At 47.3% G+C, this 21,737-nt stretch overlaps 1 protein-coding gene across 1 annotated transcript in view; it reads right to left on the reverse strand.

Annotated features, from left to right (window-relative positions):
* Positions 1 to 15,106: 15,106 nt before the first annotated feature.
* LOC148141822 (uncharacterized) overlaps positions 15,107 to 21,737 on the reverse strand; it is a 28,290-nt gene continuing 21,659 nt past the window's right edge. Inside the window, exons 3-7 of the mRNA XM_087977609.1 lie at positions 19,171 to 19,422; positions 18,170 to 18,479; positions 17,257 to 17,268; positions 16,581 to 16,768; positions 15,107 to 15,480 (exon numbers count right to left, since the gene is read on the reverse strand). Coding sequence (XP_087833735.1) covers positions 15,107 to 15,480; positions 16,581 to 16,768; positions 17,257 to 17,268; positions 18,170 to 18,479; positions 19,171 to 19,422 — 1,136 coding nt within the window. The remainder of the gene's footprint in view (positions 15,481 to 16,580; positions 16,769 to 17,256; positions 17,269 to 18,169; positions 18,480 to 19,170; positions 19,423 to 21,737) is intronic.

The following is a 21,737-nucleotide window of genomic DNA, read 5'->3' on the forward strand; positions in this document are numbered from 1 at the left end:
TTCTCCCAATATCTGTTCTAAAGGGTCTTCCCTTTACTCTAACATTGCCTTTAATTCTGTCAATGCTATTACATTAGCAAAATGCAGAGCAAAGCTCCCTCTACTCTCCTAAACTGAAAGTAATGTTCCCCTTCCACTGTCTCCACCACACACTCTCAGGACAGGGATAGCACATTGTGAGAGAGAAAGCCAAGCTTCAGCTACTCTTAAACTGTATATAAACTCTTAAACTGGATATTGTCCAACCAAACATTCCCAAATCAGGTACAGCAGGAGGCTAGATACAGAGTAAAGTTTCCTAGACTCTTTTAAACTGAAAGAGGAAGTAAATGTCACTTGACACTGTCTCCATCAAACACTCCCAGGACAGGGATAGCATGGGGTTAGATACAGAGTCAAGCTCCCTCTACACTTCTAAACAGAAAGTAAAGTTCCTCTGCACTATCTACATCATGCATTCCCAGGCCAGGTACTCGTTTAAATAAACATAACCAGAAAGTAAAGCCCCCTCGAAACATACCCATTAAACACTCCCAGGACAGGGCCCACAATGGGTTAGATACAGAGTAAATCTCCCTTTGCACTGTGTTCATTAATCACTCCCAGGACAGGGCCCACAATGGGTTAGATACAGAGTAAATCTCCCTTTGCACTGTGTTCATTAATCACTCCCAGGACAGGGCCCACAATGGGTTAGATACAGAGTAAATCTCCCTTTGCACTGTGTTCATTAATCACTCCCAGGACAGGGCCCACAATGGGTTAGATACAGAGTAAATCTCCCTTTGCACTGTGTTCATTAAACACTCCCAGGACAGGGCCCACAATGGGTTAGATACAGAGTAAATCTCCCTTTGCACTGTGTTCATTAATCACTCCCAGGACAGGGCCCACAATGGGTTAGATACAGAGTAAATCTCCCTTTGCACTGTGTTCATTAATCACTCCCAGGACAGGGCCCACAATGGGTTAGATACAGAGTAAATCTCCCTTTGCACTGTGTTCATTAATCACTCCCAGGACAGGGCCCACAATGGGTTAGATACAGAGTAAATCTCCCTTTGCACTGTGTTCATTAAACACTCCCAGGACAGGGCCCACAATGGGTTAGATACAGAGTAAATCTCCCTTTGCACTGTGTTCATTAATCACTCCCAGGACAGGGCCCACAATGGGTTAGATACAGAGTAAATCTCCCTTTGCACTGTGTTCATTAATCACTCCCAGGACAGGGCCCACAATGGGTTAGATACAGAGTAAATCTCCCTTTGCACTGTGTTCATTAAACACTCCCAGGACAGGGCCCACAATGGGTTAGATACAGAGTAAATCTCCCTTTGCACTGTGTTCATTAAACACTCCCAGGACAGGGCCCACAATGGGTTAGATACAGAGTAAATCTCCCTTTGCACTGTGTTCATTAATCACTCCCAGGACAGGGCCCACAATGGGTTAGATACAGAGTAAATCTCCCTTTGCACTGTGTTCATTAATCACTCCCAGGACAGGGCCCACAATGGGTTAGATACAGAGTAAATCTCCCTTTGCACTGTGTTCATTAATCACTCCCAGGACAGGGCCCACAATGGGTTAGATACAGAGTAAATCTCCCTTTGCATTGTGTTCATTAATCACTCCCAGGACAGGGCCCACAATGGGTTAGATACAGAGTAAATCTCCCTTTGCACTGTGTTCATTAAACACTCCCAGGACAGGGCCCACAATGGGTTAGATACAGAGTAAATCTCCCTTTGCACTGTGTTCATTAAACACTCCCAGGACAGGGCCCACAATGGGTTAGATACAGAGTAAATCTCCCTTTGCACTGTGTTCATTAATCACTCCCAGGACAGGGCCCACAATGGGTTAGATACAGAATAAATCTCCCTTTGCACTGTGTTCATTAATCACTCCCAGGACAGGGCCCACAATGGGTTAGATACAGAGTAAATCTCCCTTTGCACTGTGTTCATTAATCACTCCCAGGACAGGGCCCACAATGGGTTAGATACAGAGAAAATCTCCCTTTGCATTGTGTTCATTAATCACTCCCAGGACAGGGCCCACAATGGGTTAGATACAGAGTAAATCTCCCTTTGCACTGTGTTCATTAAACACTCCCAGGACAGGGCCCACAATGGGTTAGATACAGAGTAAATCTCCCTTTGCATTGTGTTCATTAATCACTCCCAGGACAGGGCCCACAATGGGTTAGATACAGAGTAAATCTCCCTTTGCACTGTGTTCATTAATCACTCCCAGGACAGGGCCCACAATGGGTTAGATACAGAGTAAATCTCCCTTTGCACTGTGTTCATTAATCACTCCCAGGACAGGGCCCACAATGGGTTAGATACAGAGTAAATCTCCCTTTGCACTGTGTTCATTAATCACTCCCAGGACAGGGCCCACAATGGGTTAGATACAGAGTAAATCTCCCTTTGCACTGTGTTCATTAATCACTCCCAGGACAGGGCCCACAATGGGTTAGATACAGAGTAAATCTCCCTTTGCATTGTGTTCATTAATCACTCCCAGGACAGGGCCCACAATGGGTTAGATACAGAGTAAATCTCCCTTTGCACTGTGTTCATTAAACACTCCCAGGACAGGGCCCACAATGGGTTAGATACAGAGTAAATCTCCCTTTGCACTGTGTTCATTAAACACTCCCAGGACAGGGCCCACAATGGGTTAGATACAGAGTAAATCTCCCTTTGCACTGTGTTCATTAATCACTCCCAGGACAGGGCCCACAATGGGTTAGATACAGAGTAAATCTCCCTTTGCACTGTGTTCATTAATCACTCCCAGGACAGGGCCCACAATGGGTTAGATACAGAGTAAATCTCCCTTTGCACTGTGTTCATTAATCACTCCCAGGACAGGGCCCACAATGGGTTAGATACAGAGAAAATCTCCCTTTGCATTGTGTTCATTAATCACTCCCAGGACAGGGCCCACAATGGGTTAGATACAGAGTAAATCTCCCTTTGCACTGTGTTCATTAAACACTCCCAGGACAGGGCCCACAATGGGTTAGATACAGAGTAAATCTCCCTTTGCATTGTGTTCATTAATCACTCCCAGGACAGGGCCCACAATGGGTTAGATACAGAGTAAATCTCCCTTTGCACTGTGTTCATTAATCACTCCCAGGACAGGGCCCACAATGGGTTAGATACAGAGTAAATCTCCCTTTGCACTGTGTTCATTAATCACTCCCAGGACAGGGCCCACAATGGGTTAGATACAGAGAAAATCTCCCTTCACACTGTCCTCATCAAAAACTCCCAGGACAGGGACAACACAGGGTTAGTTACAGAACAATGGTCTCCCTACACTGTGTCCAATAAACACTCATTAGAAGGGCAATACTGGGCTAATCTGTGGATTCCTAGCTGTAGAGTGCGCTCTGTGTGTAATGCACATTTCAAATCAATAAAAATTTAAAGTAACAAAAACAGAAATTGCTGGAAAAGCTCAGCAAGTCTGGCATCATCGGTGGAGAGAAATCAAAGTTAATGTTTCAGGTCGAGTGGCCCTTCCTCACAACAGGCCATGCAGCCCATTAAGTCCACACCAACCCTCCGAAGATCATCCCACCCAGACCCATCCCTGTAAGCCCACAATTCCCACGGCCAATTCATCCAGCCTGCACATTCCTGGACACTGGGGCAATTTAGCATGGGCCTAGATTAGAGTGGTGGAAGGGTTTTTGAAATGCTTCCTGATGAAGGGCTTTTACCCGAAACGTCGATTTTCCTGCTCCTCGGATGCTGCCTGACTTGCTGTGCTTTTCCAGCACCACTCTAATCTAGACTCTGATCTCCAGCATCTGCAGTCCCCACTTTTGCCTAGGCAATTTAACATGGCCAATCCACCCAACCTGTACATCTTTGGGGATGGGGAGGAAACCGGAACACCGAGAGGAAATCCGTGCAGATACGGGGAGAATGTGTAAACACCACAATCCACACAGACAGTCACCTGAGGCTGAAATCAAACCTGGGTCCCTGGTGCTGTGAGGCATCAGCACTACCCACTGAGCCACCGTGCCACCCAAGGGATAAAAATGCATTGGCACATGGGATGGCACCTGATCTGTCCTACCTAAAACCACCAGGCTGATAGGTAAAACAAACAAGATAAACATGGGAAACAGCAACATAGGAAAGACAGAGGAGGAACTGGAAGGACAAGAGGTAGGTGGGAGGAATGGGGAAAGGAAAATAGAAAGGGCAAGGAGAGAGGCGGGAGCAAAACATGGGAGAAGAGGGGAGTGGTGAAGGGAATGGGAGGAGAGGATGATCAGTGCTGGGAGAGACATTAACAGCAGCTGGCTATGCTACAACTTGATACCAGCTGCCTAATGAGTGCTGTTACCACAGGGGTTGTGTCTATTGGAGATAAGCACACACTGCTTGTGGTCAGAAATAAGGTCAAACTACACCGAGGGGATTGTTTGATTGCTTCTTTTCTGTAAATGCAGCACTCTCAGTTGGGGTCACCACCTGGTTCCAGCCAAGACTTATTGTCAGACTTGGAAATGAGGGCAACAAACATGAGTTGGGGACTGTGGGTGGGGATGGGCGAGAAGAGGGTGGTTACAGCATTGAACAGATAGACAGCCACTCACTGTTAATGACAGGCCAACTTTGGCTTGTGCTTCACCGTCCCCCCACTCAGCCTCCCTCAGCATTGTTAGAGAAATAAAGCTGACAGTACAGCTTCATTATCCATCACCACCTGGCCTGTGTTGTTTTTGTTTCACAGCAGCTGACAGGGACAGATTGATGAACCAGGGGCTTTCAGGGAAATGAATGGCCCAGTGAAGCTTCTTCAGCTCTCACAGCATATTTCCCCAATCAGTTTCACTTGTGGCATCTTCAAATTAGCAGGACACACATTCCTATCTCTGACACGGAAACAGCCTGCTTTAAGGACTAATCAATCAAAAGAACTCAACACTGACTGATGTTTACTGTCAGAATTACACAGTCGGCCTTCAGAAAAAAAGTATTACAATGCAGGCCAGAGTGAAAATGAATATGCCCTGTGTTATTGAAATGCATCTGTGTTGGACTTGTCAGCCCTGGGACTCCCTTCAATCTATGGCAGAAGAACACACTAATTATTAAAGAGGCTGACTGAAGTTTGAAGCCCAGGATATAGGGCAGCACAAAGATTAAATAAGGTCAGACATAAAGAGAACAATGAAATGGCTTAGCCCTTATTGAGGAGGTAGGATTATGCATTTGTGAGCAGTTTATTGATTTCAATCCCTAAATCTATACAAACAGGGTAGGACACAGTTGATACTTCTGTCATGACAGCGCTGGCTTTTTCATCCCAATTTCCTGATTATTTCCCCCCTTTGTTTTATTTTCCTGACATCCTAAGTGACCATTTCTCTTTTCCAAACTTCATTTGGATGCAACGTACCTCTTCCTGCCTGATAGCTACATAACGATGATTTTGTTCTCGTTAATCACTCCTGTGAGCTTTGAGTATAGGAGTTGGGAGGTCATGTTGTGACTGTACAGGACATTGGTTAGGCCACTGTTGGAATATTGTGCGCAATTCTGGTCTCCCTCCAACTGGAAGGATTTTGTGAAACTTAAAAGGGTTCAGAAAAGATGGGGTTTGAGCTATAAGGAAAGGCTGAGGAAACTGGGGCTGTTTTCCCTGGAGCGTCGGAAGCTGAGGAGTTTATAAAATGATGAGGGTAAATGGACAAGGTCTTTTCTCTGGGCTGGAGGAGTTCAGAACTAGAGGACATAGGTTTAGGGTGAGAGAGGCAAGGTTTAAAAGTGACCTAAGGGGAACCTTTTCACGCAGTGAGTGGTGCATGTGTGGCTTGAGCTACCAGCGGAAATGGAAGTTGGTACAATTACAGCATTTAAAAGGCACCTGGATGGGTATATGAATAGGAAGGGTTTACAGGGATATGGGTCAAGTGCTGGCGAATGGGACTAGATTAATTTAGGATATCTGGTCAGCATGGACCAAAGAGTCTGTTACCATGCTGTACATTTCTATGACTCTATAACTGCCTCAATTCAAATTCAACAAAATTTAACAAAGGCCTGGTATTATTTACTTATTCATATTGTGTTGTCTCTTTGTCAAAATAACTTTCCTTCAGTCCTGAACACTGGACACAATCTCCAGATGGGTCTAGCCAAGACATTATACAGCTTGCTCCCCTTTTTAATGTAGCCATGACCATACTCCACCATAAACTAAAGGTTTCAACTACATTTTTACTCCCTGGGGAATTTCTGAATTTGCATAAGGAGCTCTGTCCTGGTGATGTCAAGTAAGATTGAACGTGAGCCCTAATCATAGAATCCCCATGGTGAGGACCAGGCAATGTGGTCCATCAAGTCCACACCGACCCTCCAAAGAACAACCCATCCAGACCCACCCCCCCTACCCTATTCCCATAACTCTGCATTTTCCATGGCCAATCCACCCGAACCACCCATCCAACCCACGCAGACCCAGCGAGAATGTGTAAACTCTGCACGGACAGTCACTCAAGGCTGGGATTGAAAGTGGGTCTCTGACACTGTGAAGCGTCAGTGTTAACCACTGAGCCGCCAGGCTAACCCTATGTGTAGGATCCCAGAGAAACTTTCTCACCCAGTTTCTAAAGTTAATAAATGTTACCAAATGCTTCTCAAAGTGGATTCAACAATTGGACAAAGATTTAACATGAGGATCAACATAAGAGCCCAGAGCAGGAGTAGGCCGCCCGGCCCCTCGAGCCTGCTCCCCCATTCCATTGGATCACGGCTGATCTGTTCATGGCCTCAGCTCCTCTTACCCGCCCTCCCACCGTATCCCTTAATTCCTTCATTGTTCAAAACAAATCTATCGTAGCTTTAAAAACATTTACTGAGGAAGTCTCAACTACTTCACTGGGCAGAGAATTCCACAGATTCACAACCCTCTGGGTGAAGACGTTCCTTCTCAATTCAGTCCTAAATCTGCTCCCCCTAATTTTAAGGCTCTGCCCTCTTGTCCTAGTTTCACCTGCCAGTGAAAACATCCTCTCTCCTTCTATCTTATCTATTCCTTTCAACTTTGGATGTTTCAAAAATACCTCCCCTCATAGAACATGGAACATTGAACATGACAGCGCAGTACAGGCCCTTCAGCCCTCGATGTTGCGCCGACCTGTGGAATCAGCCTGAAGCCCTCTAACCTACACTATTCCATTCTCGTCCATATGCCTATCCAATGACCATTCAAATGCCCTTAGGGTTGGCGAGTCTACTACTGTTTCAGGCAGTGCATTCTCTGAGTAAAGAAACTACCTCTGACATTTGTCCTATATCGATTACCCCTCAAAATAAAGCTATGTCTCCTTGTGCTAGCCATCACCATCCGAGGATAAAGGCTCTCACTGTCCATCCTATCTAACCCTCTGATTATCTTATATGTCTCTACTAAGACACCTCTCAACCTTCTTCTTTCCAATGAAAACAGCCTCAAGTCCCTCAGCCTTTCCTCATAAGACTTCCCCTCCATACCAGGCAACATCCTAGTAAATCTCCTCTGAACCCTTTCCAAAGCTTGCACATCCTTCCGATAATGCAGTGACCAGAACAGTACGCAAACTCCATATGCAGCCACACCAGAGTTTTGTACAGCTGTAGCATGACCTTGTGTCTCTGAAACTCAGCCCCTCTACCAAGGCCCAGTGAGGTTTCTTGCCGTACCTTACCAACCTTGCCTCGTTAATAACCGAACCAACCATCTGGTATCCCTCCTATCCAATTCTAGTTCCATCTAGTTCCATGCACCTAGTTGGCAGAACAGCTTGTCACTGACTTGGATGGCCATTCACTTAACCCGGTGGCTGTGCCACCTTGGAAAGGACACTGGGCACTCAGATGAGCTCTGGCATTCCAAAGCTGCCCTGCTCAGTAACGGACATGCCAGAAAAGGGGAAGGTGGTGCCGCAATTTTCCGACAGGGATATAGGTGTCCTGGTGAAGTGTGTGGTGCAGAGGAGGGGTATCCCTATTTAGGAGGAGCAGCAGAGGAGACCCTGCTAGCCTGATCTGAGGTACCAGCTGGTTCCATGCAGTCTCAATGGTGTAGAGCAACTGCCAGCAATGCCAGTGACACAGAGAGATCTATAGCCCAGCCCCTTCAGTCCATCACATTGCACTGGATGAAAACAACCACCTATCTATTTTTCCAGCACTTTAGCCATTGCCTTGTACACGTTGGCTTTGCAAGTGCACATTGAAATCCTTCTTCAATATTTCAGGGTTTCCACCTCCCCCACCCTCACAGGCAGTGAGTCCCCCACTCCCACCATCCTCTGGGTGACATCTCCTTGAAGCCTCCTGCCCCTTCCCTGAAATCTATGCTCCATTGATCCTTCCATCAAGGGATTAAGTTCCTTCCTTCCTGTCCAACATGTCACCCCTTGATCTCCTCTGCTCGAAGGAAAACTATCCCAGTCTGTCCTATCTCTCTTTACAACAGAAACCCTCCAGCCCAAGCAACATCGTGGTAAATCTCCACTGCATCCTCTCCAGTGCAATTACATCTCTCCTGTAATGTGCATTTCAGAACCTGCACACACAATACTCTAGCATCACCTTCCTGCTCAATATTAGCCTTGACTAATAAAACTCGGTGTACCATAAGCCTTTTAACCACTTTAATCGACCTGTCCTGATACCACAAGTGACTGCTGACCATGCACACCATGGTCATTCTGACCCCAGTGTGTGTCAGGGCCATGATGAGGTCAATGACCTTCCCTGCTCTGCCAGGCTGTGCAGCACCATCTTCTCTCTGCTACCCCGTGCTTTCTCTATTCCTGCTACTCCACCCACTTCCCAGCACATCTCATGCTCTGGCACACTCTACATTGTCTACATACAACCATGGAGTCATAGAGTCATACAGCACAGAAACAGATTCTTCAGCCCATACAATCCATGTCGACCATAATCCCAAACTAAACTAGTCCCACCTGCCTGCTCCTGGCCCATATCCATCCAAACATTTTTTATTAATGTATTTATCCAAATACATCGTCCCTCCCTTGCTCTCCCTCCACCCTGTCCCCAGCCATTCACCTTGCATGGCCTGTGTGCTTCCCACTTACTCTCTCAGAATACCTCAGCACCGTGCCACCACCTGCTCCAGCTGTGCCAGCCACTTTCAGCTCACTCAATCCTCCCTTCTCTCTCATTGCAGAAGCAAATGGCCCACAATAGGGCAGAAGGAGCCCTCTTGGTTGGAGGAGTGCCCAACACTAACCCCTCAGGCCTGACCAGGAGAGGATCCTGGTCCAGGTTGGAGAAGACCAGGACCACTCCAGTGCAGATGTCAAGACATCCATGTTCCATCAACCGAGTAAATTCCACTCTACATTCCATTAACCCTGCTGTCAGTGCCATTTATTACATACCATTTCCATTCGCACCTTCTCCATTCTGTCTCCTTGCAGGTATCATCGGGATGTCTTCCTCCTCCGTGGAGAAACAGCTGGTTCCTGGACCTCTGAGGAAGCATCAGCAATGCTGCCTCCTGTACCTTGACTAGCCCAGATACTGACCCCTTGGTGGGAACATTAGCCTTAGATACTGTGGGAGCACAATCTGCTCAGCAGCTCACCGTGAGAGCTCCACAGCTGGTGAGGGAGATGTGCCACAGGTTGCTGGCACTGGGAGGGTGGTCAGAGGCTGGGCTCCTGCTCAGGCCTAGGCCGGAGAGGAGCCTGTAATGTTGACAATCAGGGACTTCACCCACATGCACAGGAAGGGCCAGGGGCAGCAGGTTGGGCTGTGGGACACAAGGGCCCTCATTGGCCAGAAGCTATAGCAGTGCAGACAGTCATGTGATCATCCAGCTGCCTCCATGTACAGGTTGATGGTTGCCATGGAGAGCCAGGCCCAGCTCCCACTGGGTTTGCTGGAGAGGAACACACACCTACACCCCATTGTCCAGGCACTGGGCCTCAGGATCAAAGGCACATGGACAGGGGGCAGTGGGGAGGCAGGAAACTGTGACCCCAGTCCAAGTGCCCCATCCTCACAAAGAGACCAAGCACTGCCACAGGACACGCAGCCAGAGGAGGAACCACACACAGGCCCCTTGGCTGTTTCCACTCAGGACACTGCAGGGATGCCCAGGCCTCCACACACCCTGTGCCTGTCCCCATCTATACCCAGCAAGTTCAAACCGAGGAGGATCTGCTTGCCTCTGCCAATTGCACCCTCATACGTGTGTGCCTCATCCAGACACAGCATTTCCCACACAATCCTCCAGGGTCTGGATGTAGGTTTGCTTGCTGAGCTGGAAGGTTCGTTTTCAGATATTTCATCACCATATGAGGTAACATCTTCAGTGAGCCTGGAGTTCCCTTGGGTTGGTGATGTCATTTCCTGTGGTGACATCATTTCCTATGGTGATGTCATTTTCTGTTCTTTTTCTCAGTAGGTGGTAAATGGAAACCAAGTCAATGTGTTTGTTGATAGCGTTCTGGTTGGAATGCCATGCTTTTAGGAATTCTCGTGCATTTCTCTGTTTGGCTTGTCCAAGGATGGATGTGTTGACTCCTCCAGGGTCAACAGGCTCCAGTGCTGAGCAGGCTCCCTTGGGCCTGGGTGCAGACCCAGGGCCTACACTGAGATGTAGGATGAGGGTGAGAGAGAAGGAAATCTAGTGAGGCAATGTTGGTAACACCAGTGACATCACACTGAGTATGAGGTCTCTCAGATTTACAGATGTGATTCCTTTTTGCACCACATCTATCTGTTTGAGTACCAATGTAGTCCTGATTGCAACTGTGCCAGCATTTTGTCCAAATTCACACAGCCACACAGGATATAGCATAGATCGATGTCTGTGCTGACAGCCTGCTGCACCATGCGGAGGTAAAATGAGCAAGACATATATAAGGCAGTGGGTCTTCCCTACCTGGCATGACTGCGTGAATTGGCACAGCATGGCAAGACAGAGTAGGGAAGTTGTTAGCATCCAGGTGAGTGAGGAAGACAACAAGTGAGCATGCCTGAAATGCAGCCCGGTCCAATCACAAGCTGGTTCCTGTCCATGCACAAACTGCAGCAATGTTAGTTGCTGGGACGGCCTACACTTCCAGAGCGGCCTACACGTGCATCAGTGAGGATGGTCATGGGGGTTGGGGGGTGTGGTTGGCAGATTTTAGATGGCAATGTCAGTGGGAAGCATGTGGTTTGTGCCCAAGGATTGTGCCTTGACAGTCATAGAATCCTACAGCACTGAGACAAGACCTTTGGCCCAAGCTGGTCCATGCCGTCCAAAATGCCCACCCACGCTGTTTGGTGTTGAACAACACGGAGACTCCTCACAGCTGAAGTCACTGGGCTCCTGCTCGGACTTCCACAATAGGAATTCTCGACATCCATCTTACTTGGCATGTTTGGTAAAAATAGAAAACTGAGTATTAATGAGGGAGGCTGTAACAAGCAATAATCCCCTTGGAATGGCACCTGACTACTATCTAGGTCAGTGGTTTTCAACTGGTGTGTCACAACCATGTGAGACATGTGCCACAGAATTGTCCAGAAGCATTGCCACTTTAGACCAAAAGACCATAAGACACAGGAGTAGAAGTTAGGCCATTCAGCCCATCGAATCTGCTCCACCATTTAGTCATGGTTGATAAGTTTCTCAACCCCATTCTCCCACTTTCTCCTCGTAACCCTTGATTCCCTTGATACTCAGGAACGTATCTCTCTCCGTCTTAAATATACTCAGTGACCTGGCCTCCACAGCCTTCTGTGGCAGTGAATTCCATAGATTCACCACTCTCTGGCTGAAGAAGTTTCTCCTTATCTCCGTTCTAAAAGGTTCCCTTTACTCTCAGGCTGTGTCCATGGGTCCCAGTCTCTCCTACCAACGGAAACATCTTCCCAACGTTGAGGTCACATCCATGCTTGCAATCTCCTCTGGAATCTCGGAGCCTATTAATGAAGACAGTATCTTTCAGGCTGCCACCAGGAACCCCCATCAACTACAAGCCCAAGCCTTCAGAGCCACACATGCGCAGGGCTTCCGAGATAGTGCCTGTGGTACATGGAGGCAAGTGAGTGCACTGTAGAATTGTTTGTCTGATCGAAGTGCGCCTTCGTACCGAAAAGGTTTGGGAAGCACGGATCTAGACAGAATCTTGTCTTACCATGATTTCCAACTTGACGACATTATGAAAGTCCCTTGTGTGGGCCACTGAGGCCTGGGCTGCAGAGGCAGGAATACTCAGCACAGCCCCATACTCCCTTCTTACCCCAGACTGCCTAGAAATAGAGCAAATTGTGCATAGCCCTGGCAGACAGTGTTCAGAAGATCTCTGTGGCTGATGGAGAATAAACCTTGTACCCATCAATCTTCTCCGCATCTCATTAGAACCAGCCTCTCCTGGGACGGTGATGTTTGAGATGTTGTTGAGATAACATTTTTCAAACCTTCAAGGAAAATGACATGTATGATTGCAAAACAAAATCTGTTTGAAAAGAGAAGCCAGTAATGGAATAGGTTGAGTTTTGTATAAATCAGAGCAATGTTTCTACCACTCACTGCCTACTGACAAACCTTTGGTCTGGGCAAAATAACAGAAAAAAGCTCTCCAAAAGGCAATTACCAATGACAGGTAACCACACACAAATATCATCCACACACAGGGTCAGAATAAATAAATATTTTCAAGGATATTTATCACTTTTTACCATGTGAGTGATACAATATGAAAACAGGGAGACAATCTTAAAGTTATGTGGCGTCTTAGTTAGACCACATGTGAAACATTTCACATAGTTCTCACTTTTTAAATACACAATCTCAAAATCCTAGAAAACATGTACTGTATAAATTATTTCCAAAAATATTAACAGAGGAGTCAGGCAACATGACACTCCTCCCCAGGAAACAGAGCATCTCTGATACAACAACAACTTGGATCTACATAACACCTTCACCTTAATGGAAACTCCCATGGCATCTCACGTAGGCATAGTAAAGTAATTGGCAATTAACCACATAGAGAGATATTGTCTAATGACAATAAGTTTGACCAAAAAGCTTTATTGTAAGGACTCTCTTAAAAAGGAAAGTGAGATAAAGAACTGGAAAGATGTTATAGTCAAAAAGTGTGGTGCTGCAAAAGCACAGCAGGTCAGGCAGCATCCGAGGAGCAGGAGCAGGAGTATTGAATCTCCTGCTCCTTGCATGCTGCCTGACCTGCTGTGCTTTTCCAGTGTCACACTTTTCAACTCTGACTCTGCAGCATCCGCAGCGCTCACTTTCTCCTGGAGAGATGTTATGCCTCACCCAGGAGACACGCTGGAAATGAAGTCCCCACTACTCCTAGAGACAGCACACAACTTCAACATGAGATAAAAGTATGCAAAACTCCCCAATACTTTTATATTTTAGACCCCAGGGGGGAAAGAAAATATTCTACAGGTTTCTGTACTTAACAGGGATTACAACAAAGTAGATGCTAGTGAACAATTATCAATCATTGACATATAACTTTACTAGGTAAAATTATAATGCCCTTATAAACCTCCCCCGACACACAGACACACAAATACACACACACACTCAAATACACACACACACACAGAAACTCAGACAAAACCATGGGTTATATGGACAGAGGGAATACACTAGGGAAGCAGGTCAATGGTCCTTGTCAGTGAATTTTGTTGAGATAAGCCTTTTCGCTTGTCAGAATGTGCTGGTCCATGACCTTCCTTTTTGAGCAACTATCACTTGCTTGCAAGAGGCACAGGGTGGCAGGTCAACATTTATTGGTTAAAAACCTTAACTTACAGAAACCAATGGTTACTTCCTGCAGAGACAAGGACAACACTTTTCCTTTCCATGTGGCTTCTGGCCAAACATTGATTGCCCCAAGCTGTTCAGCTCCTCGGGAGACAAACACACAGCTGTGAGTAGGCAAGAGGCCTTTGTTATCAGTAACTAGTCACCATTTCAGCTACATGCTGCTGGCCAAAGCTCCCTCCCCCTCCGCTCCAGCTCATCTGCAGTAACCTCTCACACTGCTTGAACAAGTAGCTGTGTAAACAGCACTTATAATGAGTGTCAGGTAACTTGCTTTTGTTATTCAAAAAAAAAAAACAGCAGCAACCCTTTCCACCATCTTTGGAAGTCCTTTTAAAAGTCCTTTTTCCCATTTCACCTCGTAATCAAAAATGCAGAAAAATAAATTAAAAGGTATGGACATTCCTCTGGGCTCCATTATTGAAAATGTATCTAATGAGGGTGGAAAGATTAATATCAGGAATATTTAAGAGCTCAGAATTAGAAGAGTACAGATCTGTCCAAGGGTTGCAAAACTGGAAGAGATTACACAGACAGGAACCAGCAAGACCATGGAGAAATTGGAGGAGTTGAGTCCCGAAGTAGGAAAGAATTCAACAATGGGTTCAGCAGCATAGAACTGGGCCAGCCAAGAAGGTGGGTGATGCGATGGAAACTGGTATGTGTACAAGCTCATTAAACTCACAAGTCAGTTTGAAAAGTGATAATGTGAACTGTCCCTGTCCTTGGAGTGTTTGATAAGGACAGTGTGAAGGGAGTGTTACTCTGTATCTAACCCCACACTGTCCCTATCCTGGGAGTGTTTGATAAGGACAGTGTGGAGGGAGTGTTACTCTGGATCTAACCCCACTCTGAACCTGTTCTGGGAGTGTTTGATAAGAACAGTGTGGAGGGAGTGTTACTCTGTATCTGACCCCACACTGTCCATGTCCTGGGAGTGTTTGATAAGGATAGTGTGGAGGGAGTGTTACTCAGTATCTAACCCCACACTGTCCCTGTCCTGGGAGTGTTTGATGAGGACAGTGTGGAGGGAGTGTTACTCTGTATCTAACCCCACACTGTCCCTGTCCTGGGAGTGTTTGATGAGGACAGCGTGGAGGGAGATTTACTCTGTATCTAACCCCACACTGTCCCTGAGGTTGGAGTGTTTAATAAGGACAGTGTGGAGGGAGTGTTACTCTGTCTCTAACCCCACACTGACCCTGACGTTGGAGTGTTTAATAACGACAGTGTGGAGGGAGTGTTATTCTGTATCTAAGCCAACACTGTAACTTTCCTGGGATGATTGATAAGGACAGTGTGGAGGGAGTGTTACTCTGTATCTAACCCCACACTGTCCCTGTTCTGGGAGAGTTTGATAAGGACAGTGTGGAGGGAGTGTTACTCTGTATCTAACCCCACACTGTCCCTGTCCTGGGAGTGTTTGATAAGGACAGTGTGGTGGGAGTGTTACTCTGTATCTAACCCCACACTGTCCCTGTCCTGGGAGTGTTTGATAAGGACAGTGTGGAGGGAGTGTTACTCTGTATCTAACCCCACACTGTCCCTGTCCTGGGAGTGTTTGATAAGGACAGTGTGGAGAGAGTGTTAATCTGTATCTAACCCCACACTGTCCCTGTCCTGGGAGTGTTTGATAAGGACTGTGTGGAGGGAGTGTTACTCTGTATCTAACTGCACACTGTCCCTAGCCTTGGAGATTTTGAAAAGGACAGTGTGAAGGGAGTGTTAATCTGTATCTAACCCCACACTGTCCCTGTCCTGGGAGTGTTGATAAGGACAGTGTGGAGGGAGTGTTACTCCGTATATAACCCCACATTGTCCCGGCCATTGGAGTGTTTGTTAAGGACAGTGTGGAGGGAGTGTTAATCTGTATCTAACTCCACACTGTCCCTGTCCTTGGAAAGTTTGATAAGGGCAGTGTGGAGGGAGTGTTACTCTGTATCTAACCCCACACTGTCCCTGTCCTGGGAATGTTTGATAAGGACAGTGTGGAAGAGTGTTACTCTGTATCTAACCCCACACTGTCCCTGTTCTGGGAGTGTTTGATAAGGATAGTGTGGAGGGAGTGTTACTCTGTATCTAACCCCACACTGTACCTGTTCTGGGAGTGTTTGATAAATACAGTGTGGAGGGAGTGTTACTCTGTATCTAACCCCACACTGTCCCAGTCGTTGGAGTGTTTGATAAGGATAGTGTGGAGGGAGAGTTACTCTGTATCTAACCCCACACTCCCTTTCCTTGGAGTGATTGATAAGGACAGTGTGGAGGGAGTGTTAATCTGTATCTAACCCGACTCTGTACCTGTTCTGGGAGTGTTTGATAAGGACAATGTGGAGGGAGTGTTACTTTGAATCTGACCCCACACTGTCCCAGTCGTTGGAGTGTTTGACAAGGACAGTGTGGAGGGAGTGTTAATCTGTATCTAACCCCACACTGTCCCTGTCCTGTGAGTGTTTGATAAGGATAGTGTGGAGGGAGTGTTAATCTGTATCTAACCCCACAATGTCCCTGTCCTGGGGCTATTTGATAAGGACAGTGTGCAGGGAGTGTTACTCTGTATCTAGCCCCACACTGTCCCAGTCGTTGGAGTGTTTGATAAGGACAGTGTGGAGGGAGTGTTAATCTGTATCTAACCCCACACTGTCCCTGTCCTGTGAGTGTTTGATAAGGACAGTGTGGTGGGAGTGTTACTCTGTATCTAACCCCACACTGTCCATGTCCTGGGAGTGTTTGATAAGGACAGTGTGGAGAGAGTGTTAATCTGTATCTAACCCCACACTGTCCCTGTCCTGGGAGTGTTTGATAAGGACAGTGTGGAGAGAGTGTTAATCTGTATCTAACCCCACACTGTCCCTGTCCTGGGAGTGTTTGATAAGGACAGTGTGGAGAGAGTGTTAATCTGTATCTAACCCCACACTGTCCCTGTCCTGGGAGTGTTTGATAAGGACAGTGTGGAGAGAGTGTTAATCTGTATCTAACCCCACACTGTACCTGTCCTGGGAGTGTTTGTAAACGACAGTGTGGAGAGAGTGTTAATCTGTATCTAACCCCACACTGTCCCTGACGTTGGAGAGTTTGATCAGGAGAGTATGGAGAAGTTGTTAATCTGTATCTAACCCCACACTGTCCCTGTCCTGGGAGTGTTTGATAAGGACAGTGAGAAGGGAGTGTTACTCTGTATCTGACCTCACACTGTCCCGGTCGTTGGAGTATTTGATTAGGACAGTGTGGAGGGAGTGTTAATCTCTATCTAACCCCACACTGTCCCTGTTCTGGGAGTGTTTGATAAGGACAGTGTGGAGGGAGTGTTACTCTGTATCTAATCCCACACTGTCCCTGTCCTGGGAGTGTTTGATAAGGATAGTGTGGAGGGAGAGTTACTCTGTATCTAACCCCACTCTGTACCTGTTCTCGGACTGTTTAATAAGGACAGTGTGGAGGGAGTGTTACTCAGTATCTAATCCCACACTGTACCTGTTCTGGGAGTGTTTGACAAGGACAGTGTGGAGCGAGTGTTACTCATTATCTAACCCCACACTGTACCTGTTCTGGGAGTGTTTGATAAGGACAGTGTGGAGCGAGTGTTACTCTGTATCTAACCCCACACTGTACCTGTTCTGGGAGTGTTTGATAAGGACAACGTGGAGAGTGTGTTACACTGTATCTAACACCACAGTGTCACTGACGTTGGAGAGTTTGATAAGGAGAGTATGGAGAAGTTGTTAATCTGTATCTAACCCCACACTGTCCCTGTCCTGGGAGTGTTTGATAAGGACAGTGTGGAGGGAGTTTTACTCTGTATCAAAACCCACACTATCCCTGTCCTGGGAGTGTTTGATAACGACAGTGTGGAGAGAGTGTTACTCTGTAACTAACCCCACACTGTCCGTGTCCCGGGAGTGGGCGGCACGGTGGCACAGTGGTTAGCACTGCTGCCTCACAGCGCCTGAGACCTGGGTTCAATCCCCGCCTCAGGCGACTGACTGTGTGAAGTTTGCACATTCTCCCTGTATCTGCGTGGGTTTCCTCCGGGTGCTCCGGTTTCCTCCCACAGTCCAAAGATGTGCAGGGTCAGGTGAATTGGCCGTACTAAATTGCCCGTAGTATTAAGTAAGGGGTAAATATAGGGGTACGGGTGGGTTTTGATTCGGCGGTTCGGTGTGGACTTGTTGGGCCGAAGGGCCTGTTTCCACACTGTAATGTAATCTAATCTAATCTAAAAAAAATCTAATCACACTGTCCCTGTCCTGCGAGTTTTTGATAAGGACAGTGTGGAGCGAGTGTTACTCTGTATCTAAACTCACACTGTTCCTGTCCTGGGAGTGTTTGATAAGGACAGTGTGGAGGGAGTGTTACTCTGTATCTAACCCCACACTGTCCCTGTCCTGGGAGTGCTTTATAAGGACAGTGTGAAGGGAGTGTTACTCTGTATCTAACCCCACATTGTCCCTGTCCTGGGAGTGTTTGATAAGGACAGTGTGGAGGGAGTGTTACTCTGTATCTAACCCCACACTGTCCCTGTCCTGGGAGTGTTTGATAAGGACAGTGTGGAGAGAGTGTTAATCTGTATCTAACCCCACACTGTCCCTGTCCTGGGAGTGTTTGATAAGGACAGTGTGGAGGGAGTGTTACTCTGTAACTAACCCCACACTGTCCCTGTCCTTTGACGTGATTGATAACGACAGTGTGGAGGGAGTGTTACTCTGAATCTAACCCCACACTGTCCATGTCCTGGGAGTGCTTTATAAGGACAGTGTGGAGGGAGTGTTACTCTGAATCTAACCCCACACTGTCCCTGTCCTGGGAGTGCTTTATAAGGACAGTGTGGAGCGAGTGTTACTCTGCATCTAACCCCACACTGTCCATGTCCTGGGAGTGCTTTATAAGGACAGTGTGAAGGGAGTGTTACTCTGTATCTAACCCCACACTGTACCTGTTCTGGGCGTGTTTGATAAGGACAGTGTGGAGGGAGTGTTACTCTGTTACTAACCCCACACTTTCCCTGTCCTGGGAGTGTTTGATACCGACAGTGTGGAGAGAGTGTTACTCTGTAACTAACCCCACACTGTCCCTGTCCTGGGAGTGTTTGATAAGGACAGTGTGGAGGGAGTGTTACTCTGTATCTAACCCCACACTGTCCCTATCCTGGGAGTGCTTGATAAGGACAGTGAGAAGGGAGTGTTACTCTGTATCTGACCTCACACTGTCCCTGTCGTTGGAGTATTTGATAAGGACAGTGTGGAGGGAGTGTTAATCTGTATCTAACCCCACACTGTCCCTGTCCTGTGAGTGTTTGATAAGGACAATGCGGAGGGAGTGTTAATCTGTATCTAACCCCACACTGTCCCTGTCCTGGGAGTGTTTGATAAGGACAGTGTGGAGGGAGTGTTACTCTGTATCTAACCCCACACTGTCCCTGTCCTGGGAGTGTTTGATAAGGACAGTGTGGAGAGAGTGTTACTCTGTATCTAACCCCACACTGTCCCTGTTCTGGGAGTGTTTGATAAGGACAGTGTGGAGGGAGTGTTACTCTGTATCTAACCCCACACTGTCCCTGTCCTGGGAGTGTTTGATAATGACAGTGTGAAGGGAGTGTTACTCTGTATCTAACCCCACAATGTCCCTGTCCTGGGGCTATTTGATAAGGACAGTGTGGAGGGAGTGTTACTCTGTATCTAATCCCACACTGTCCCAGTCCTGGGAGTGTTTGATAAGGACAGTGTGGAGGGAGTGTTACTCTGTAACTAACCCCACACTGTCCCTGTCCTTTGACGTGATTGATAACGACAGTGTGGAGGGAGTGTTACTCTGAATCTAACCCCACACTGTCCCTGTCCAGGGAGTGTTTGATAAGTACAGTGTGGAAGGAGTGTTACTCTGTATGTAACCCCACACTGTACCTGTCCTGGGAGTGTTTGATAAGTACAGTGTGGAAGGAGTGTTACTCTGAATCTAACCCCACACTGTCCCTGTCCTGGGAGTGTTTGATAAGTACAGTGTGGAAGGAGTGTTACTCTGTATCTAACCCCACACTGTACCTGTCCCGGGAGTGTTTGATAAGTACAGTGTGGAAGGAGTGTTACTCTGTATCTAACCCCACACTGTCCCTGTCGTTGGAGTGTTTGATAAGGACAGTGTGGAGGGAGTGTTACTCTGTATCTAACCCCACACTGTCCCTGTCCTGGGAGTGTTTGATAACGACAGTGTGGAGAGAGTGTTACTCTGTAACTAACCCCACACTGTCCGTGTCCCGGGAGTGGGCGGCACGGTGGCACAGTGGTTAGCACTGCTGCCTCACAGCGCCGGAGACCTGGGTTCAATCCCCGCCTCAGGCGACTGACTGTGTGAAGTTTGCACATTCTCCCTGTATCTGCGTGGGTTTCCTCCGGGTGCTCCGGTTTCCTCCCACAGTCCAAAGATGTGCAGGGTCTGGTGAATTGGCCGTACTAAATTGCCCGTAGTGTTAGGTAAGGGGTAAATGTAGGGGTATGGGTGGGTTTTGATTCGGCGGGTCAGTGTGGACTTGTTGGGCTGAAGGGCCTGTTTCCACACTGTAATTTAATCTAATCTAATCTAAAAAAAATCTAATCACACTGTCCCTGTCCTGCGAGTTTTTGATAAGGACAGTGTGGAGCGAGTGTTACTCTGCATCTAACCCCACACTGTCCATGTCCTGGGAGTGCTTTATAAGGACAGTGTGAAGGGAGTGTTACTCTGTATCTAACCCCACACTGTCCCTGTCCTGGGAAAGTTTGATAAGGACAGTGTGGAGGGAGTGTTAATCTGTATCTAAACCCACACTGTCCGTGTCCTGGAAGTGTTTGATAATGACAGTGTGAAGGGAGTGTTACTCTGTATCTAACCCCACAATGTCCCTGTCCTGGGGCTATTTGATAAGGACAGTGTGGAGGGAGTGTTACTCTGCTTCTAACCCCACACTGTCCCTGTCCTGGGAGTGTTTGATAAGGATAGTGTGGAGGGAGTGTTACTCTGTATCTAACCCCACACTGTACCTGTTCTGGGCGTGTTTGATAAGGACAGTGTGGAGGGAGTGTTACTCTGTTACTAACCCCACACTTTCCCTGTCCTGGGAGTGTTTGATACCGACAGTGTGGAGAGAGTGTTACTCTGTAACTAACCCCACACTGTCCCTGTCCTGGGAGTGTTTGATAAGGACAGTGTGGAGGGAGTGTTACTCTGTATCTAACCCCACACTGTCCCTATCCTGGGAGTGCTTGATAAGGACAGTGAGAAGGGAGTGTTACTCTGTATCTGACCTCACACTGTCCCTGTCGTTGGAGTATTTGATAAGGACAGTGTGGAGGGAGTGTTAATCTGTATCTAACCCCACACTGTCCCTGTCCTGTGAGTGTTTGATAAGGACAATGCGGAGGGAGTGTTAATCTGTATCTAACCCCACACTGTCCCTGTCCTGGGAGTGTTTGATAAGGACAGTGTGGAGGGAGTGTTACTCTGTATCTAACCCCACACTGTCCCTGTCCTGGGAGTGTTTGATAAGGACAGTGTGGAGAGAGTGTTACTCTGTATCTAACCCCACACTGTCCCTGTTCTGGGAGTGTTTGATAAGGACAGTGTGGAGGGAGTGTTACTCTGTATCTAACCCCACACTGTCCCTGTCCTGGGAGTGTTTGATAATGACAGTGTGAAGGGAGTGTTACTCTGTATCTAACCCCACAATGTCCCTGTCCTGGGGCTATTTGATAAGGACAGTGTGGAGGGAGTGTTACTCTGTATCTAATCCCACACTGTCCCAGTCCTGGGAGTGTTTGATAAGGACAGTGTGGAGGGAGTGTTACTCTGTAACTAACCCCACACTGTCCCTGTCCTTTGACGTGATTGATAACGACAGTGTG

The sequence above is a fragment of the Chiloscyllium plagiosum genome, unplaced genomic scaffold (assembly GCF_037043375.1).
Source record: "Chiloscyllium plagiosum isolate Xiang-an unplaced genomic scaffold, Cpla_swu_hap1 HiC_scaffold_32, whole genome shotgun sequence".
NCBI classification, from domain to species: domain Eukaryota; kingdom Metazoa; phylum Chordata; class Chondrichthyes; order Orectolobiformes; family Hemiscylliidae; genus Chiloscyllium; species Chiloscyllium plagiosum.